General features: G+C 57.4%; 1 protein-coding gene across 1 annotated transcript; it reads left to right on the top strand.

The window, feature by feature from the left end:
• The first annotated feature begins 458 nt into the window (after positions 1–458).
• On the top strand, positions 459–4,155 carry C1qc (complement C1q C chain). The gene is made up of 3 exons (XM_004637622.2): positions 459–569; positions 768–949; positions 3,316–4,155. The coding sequence occupies exons 2-3, from the start codon at positions 781–783 to the stop codon at positions 3,885–3,887; spliced, it is 741 nt and encodes a 246-aa protein (XP_004637679.1). The 5' UTR covers positions 459–569; positions 768–780; the 3' UTR covers positions 3,888–4,155.
• The last annotated feature ends 471 nt before the right edge of the window (positions 4,156–4,626 follow it).

The raw sequence follows: 4,626 nt of genomic DNA, 5'->3' as shown, positions 1-4,626 counted from the left end.
CTGATGCATGGCACTTGGGCCCTCAGTGCAGAGGGAAAAAAATCAGAGGCCACGGGGCAGTGACAAGGGAGAGGCCAGGCTGAGAGGAGAAGCTGAGCCATCCAGATCTCCTGGAACGGCCACACAGATGGTTCTAAAATGAGCCACTGACAAGTGCTGGTGGGGCCATATGGGGGAGGCTGATAGACATGGCTGGGCATTGGGTGGACCCAACCCAACTTGGGGACATCCGTGCCCCACAGCTATGTCCACTCCTATGTGTGCGCACACCCTCTGAAGCACAAGACAGGCAATGGGCATTTCCTCATCTCAGGCGCATGACCAGGGTGGGAGAAGGAAGGGGTGGACAGGGTGTTGCTGTGGTCAGCCTGGCTCAGAACCCAAAAGAAGTGTCGAGTCAGGGAAAATGGAAGGAAAGGGGATGTGGGATGGGGAGCAGCGGGGGAGGGGGCCCAGCCGCACTCTGGGAGTTCCCGCTCTGCCCACTCTGACACGATATCCTCCTGCTGGGACAGGGGACACGGAGCTGAGGACATCGCTGTGACCGAGACAGAAGCCCCCATACCCAGGTGAGGCTGAGATGCAGTTCAGGTGTAGGAAAGAGGCAATTTCTGCCCATCTCCTTCCTGAACTGCAGTAGGGACCTCCATCCACACTAACAGGGGGCAAGGGTACAGGAGGTGGGGTCCAGGGACTGTGGGGAGCCCAGGATAGGGTGGTGGGGAGGGAAAAGGGGGACTGGTAGCTAACTCCACACTCTGTCTCAGCTCCCTCCCCAGGATGGATGTGGGGCTCCCCCCTGGGCTCCACCTGCTGCTGCTCCTGCTGGTGGTGCCCCTCAGGGGCCAGGCCAGCCCAGGCTGCTACGGGATCCCAGGGATGCCAGGCCTGCCCGGGGCACCTGGCAAGGATGGTCATGATGGGCTGCGAGGGCCCAAGGGCGAGCCAGGTGAGTCTGTGGCCGAGGGTGGGCTGGCCAGGGCCTGAGTGTCCATCTGTGAGGCAGGGGACAGAGGTAGGAAGTGCAGGGCCCCACTCTCACCAAGGGCTAGCACCTCTGTTCCCAAGGCCTCCCCAGCCGACCTCTTCCCTCTGCGTTACTGGGGTAGCAGGGGAGCCCACGTCCCTGCCTGCTGGTAGCAGGGGAGCCCACGTCCCAGCTCAAGTGAGGCAAACTCTAAAGCAGCCCATAACTGTTGTGTTGTAACCCCTGGGCGAGTGCTCTGCAGTGTGGACAGTGACCCCGATGGCCAGAGTCAGCCCCAACCCCACCACTGCCCTCATAAGAACTCCCACAAGCCACTAACCTTGAAGTGCCTCGGTTTCCCCATGTGTGAAAAGAGGAGATCCTAGCGCTGCCTCGGGGCGCCTAGAAGATGAAATGCACGTGACCATGATGGTGCCGGTGCCTGGCAGCTGCTGTCCAGGTGGAGTGCACAGCTGTCATTGCCTTACAGAGTCTGGGTTCAGCTCACTCCCCAGGGATTGAGTGCTGGGAGGGACTCAGGAGTGGAGAATCCTATGGGGGCTCCCAGGAGAGCCCCCACATGGGCTTAAGGGCTGTGGATGGAGGGCACAGGTGCTGGGGTCCAAAGGCAGGCAGAGTGGCGACCCTGCCTGTGAGGGATAGCAGTGAGGTTGGCTTGGCTGGGCACAGCTTGCAGGGCCAGGGCCAGGTGGAAGGGAGGTGAGAGGTGAGGAGACCTTGCGAGCCCTATTTCACAGATGAGGAAACTGAGGCCAAAGTCCTCTGAGAAGCGCTCGGCTCCCATTTTTCAGTGTCAAAGCTGGGGTTCAGCAAGACTGAGCATCTTGCCCCAAGTCACACGGTGGGGTTCCGAGCAGCTCCAGAGCTCACACCCTTAGCCACTCCCTGGACACCCCATGGGATCCTTTCGATTGTTTCCTGGGCCCAGGGCTGAGGCTACCATGTGTCAAGGAGGGGACATCACCTAACTCAAAGCCTGGGTCCTGTGGATCCTGATCCACAGTGCCAGGTCCTGAGTTATAGGAGTCTGCTGTCATCCACCCCAGGGAAGGCAGAGGAGGAAGGGAGTGCTGAGGCCAGTGAGCTGGGGGCTGGAGTGGGCCTGGAGGGCTTCCTGAAAGAGGAGGCTGGAGTCAGGCATCAAACATGGGAGGGGTTTGCAGAAGGGTGCAGACTATCCCAGAGCTGCAGACCCTCAGGGCTGCAGCAGAACCGCACTCTCTGACTAGCACTCAGCTCAGCCCGAATCCTGCCTCCGCCTTGTCCTAGCCAGGTGACCTCAGGCCGCGTCTGGCCTCAGTGTCCTTATCTGTGAGCTCATGGAAGTTGAACCGGAACAGTGGTCCCTAGGGCGGAGGACTGAGCTGAGCTAGGGCAGTTGGAGGGAGCTGCGCCTTGGGGGGCTGTGTTCCAGCCCACACAGCTACTCCTGGATGGATGCTGCCAGGGCTGTCACCGGGTGTGCAAAGATGTGGCAGGACCCGAAGGTTATCAAGACAATGCTAAGAAAAAGAGCACAAAACACAATAGCTGGTCTTGATCACGGAGATGGTGCGGTTACACAAATCTATACATGTGAAAAGTTGTGTTGGAAACACACACACACACACACACCTTGCCAAATCTGAGTAAGCTCTGTGGACTACATGAACCTTGGTTTCCCAGTTTTGTTCTTGTACTTTAGTTCTGCAAGATGTGTCACTAGGGAGGACCAGTGAAGGGACCTGGCCCTCTCTATCTCCTACCCACCACCACAAATACAGAATTGCCTCCAAATATGATGTTGAAAAAGAAAAAATCAGGCAAAACTTATCACAAGGGGTGATGCCAGGGGCCCAGGCCTGAAGCTCAAGCTTCCTGGGCTTGCGGGGAAACCTGCCTCTTGCCACTGCACTGAATTTGGTCAAGAAAATCCCAGTACAATCCAAACAAATTTACAAACCCAAGAGCCTACACTTTCAGGTGAGTGAGTACTGAATTTTCTAATGTTTGGCTTTAAAAATTGAAAAATGCCGTGTAGGCAGAACAGAAGGACCTGGCCTCAGCCATTCCCAGCTGACGTTCTCTGAGACCCCGTGAGCTCTGATGCCTCTGGGTGCTTGCTGCCCAGTCCTGCTGTCCCCATCACAGATGTGGACACTGAGGCACAAGGCAGCCAAACGCCTTAGGCTAGGTCAGTGGGCAGGTCTTAGAGGCAGGCCTGGAGCAGAACCTGCCCCCAGGTAGATAGTCTATCTGGGAAGGGGATACAAAGGCCAAACTCTGCGGGATCCTGGACCCCCTTCCAGTCCCCCACCCCAATTCTGCCCTGCCTGCTCTCTCTCCAGGAATCCCAGCCATCCCCGGGACCCGAGGACCCAAGGGGCAGAAGGGAGATCCTGGCACACCTGGCCATCCTGGGAAAAATGGTCCCATGGGAGCCCCTGGAATGCCGGGAGACCCAGGGCTCAGGGGCCTCCCTGGGTTGCCAGGTGAGGAGGGCAGATACAAGCAGAAGCACCAGTCTGTGTTCACAGTCACTCGGCAGACAGAAAGTCATCCGACAGCCAACAGCCTGGTCAGGTTCAACGCAGTCATCACCAATCCACAGGGCGATTATGATAGGGCTACAGGCAAGTTCACCTGCAAGGTGCCCGGCCTCTACTACTTCGTCTATCACAGCTCGATGACCGACAACCTGTGTGTGCAGCTGTACCGCAGCGGCGTCAGGGTGACTACCTTCTGCGAACACATGTCACAGGGCAGCCAGCAGGACAGCAAGCAGGTCACCTCGGGTGGTGCACTAGTGCACCTCCAGCAGGGCGAGCAGGTGTGGCTGGGCGTCAACGACTACAATGGCATGGTGGGCACCCAGGGCTCCGACAGCGTCTTCTCTGGCTTCCTGCTCTTCCCTGACTAGCACGGGCAGCCTGCTGAAACCCCAGGGCAGCCTGCCTCCCTTGAGTTCCCACCTCTTCTCTCAGTCCTTCTCCCCACCTGAGGGACTTGTCCTCCAGGACGCCCACCCTGACTTCCTGTCCCTCAAGTCTCCTTCTCCTCTGTGCATCGGGAGTCACTATTGCACCCTCTCTTTGACTTCACCATTTCCTTCTGGGACCATCGTTCATGTTTCTCAAATCTGGAAAGAGGCGGGAAGGTATCTCAATAAATAAGTAATTCAATTAATAGGCATGGCCTACATTCCTCACTGCTGGTGCCTTGAATTTGGTGTGTTCAGTGTCAGATCTGCTGCAGTCATCTGGACCCAGGAGCTCTAGGGGTGATGGTGCTCATTCGGCCTGGCGGAGAGAGGTGCTCTGTAGGGGTGACAGCCTCCCCAAGATCCCCACTGGGGGAAAGACGCTTGGGCTCACAGGTAGACAAGAGAGGGCTTGAGGTGCCAAAGGCAGATGGAGTCTCCAGAGTGCCAGGCTCTGCAGAAGTTTGGGCCCTGTAAGCCCAATGTGGGCAGAGAGGAGGTGTGTAATAGATGAGTACCGAGTGAATGGGTGTGCCCATGAGGGCCTAAGCGGGCAGATGAAGGCAGACAGGGAAAGTAGAGTTTAAAATTCACCATATTTAACATTTACTGAGCTCTAAGATGGTGCTGAGTGGGAGAGAGAGAAAGGACAACTCTCCCCCAAAGTCTGGTTCACCCT

The sequence above is a fragment of the Octodon degus genome, unplaced genomic scaffold, assembly GCF_000260255.1.
Source record: "Octodon degus isolate 3935 unplaced genomic scaffold, OctDeg1.0 scaffold00092, whole genome shotgun sequence".
NCBI classification, from domain to species: domain Eukaryota; kingdom Metazoa; phylum Chordata; class Mammalia; order Rodentia; family Octodontidae; genus Octodon; species Octodon degus.
The sequence above is the reverse complement of the archived record's forward strand: the minus strand, read 5'-3'. Positions and strand labels throughout refer to the sequence as shown.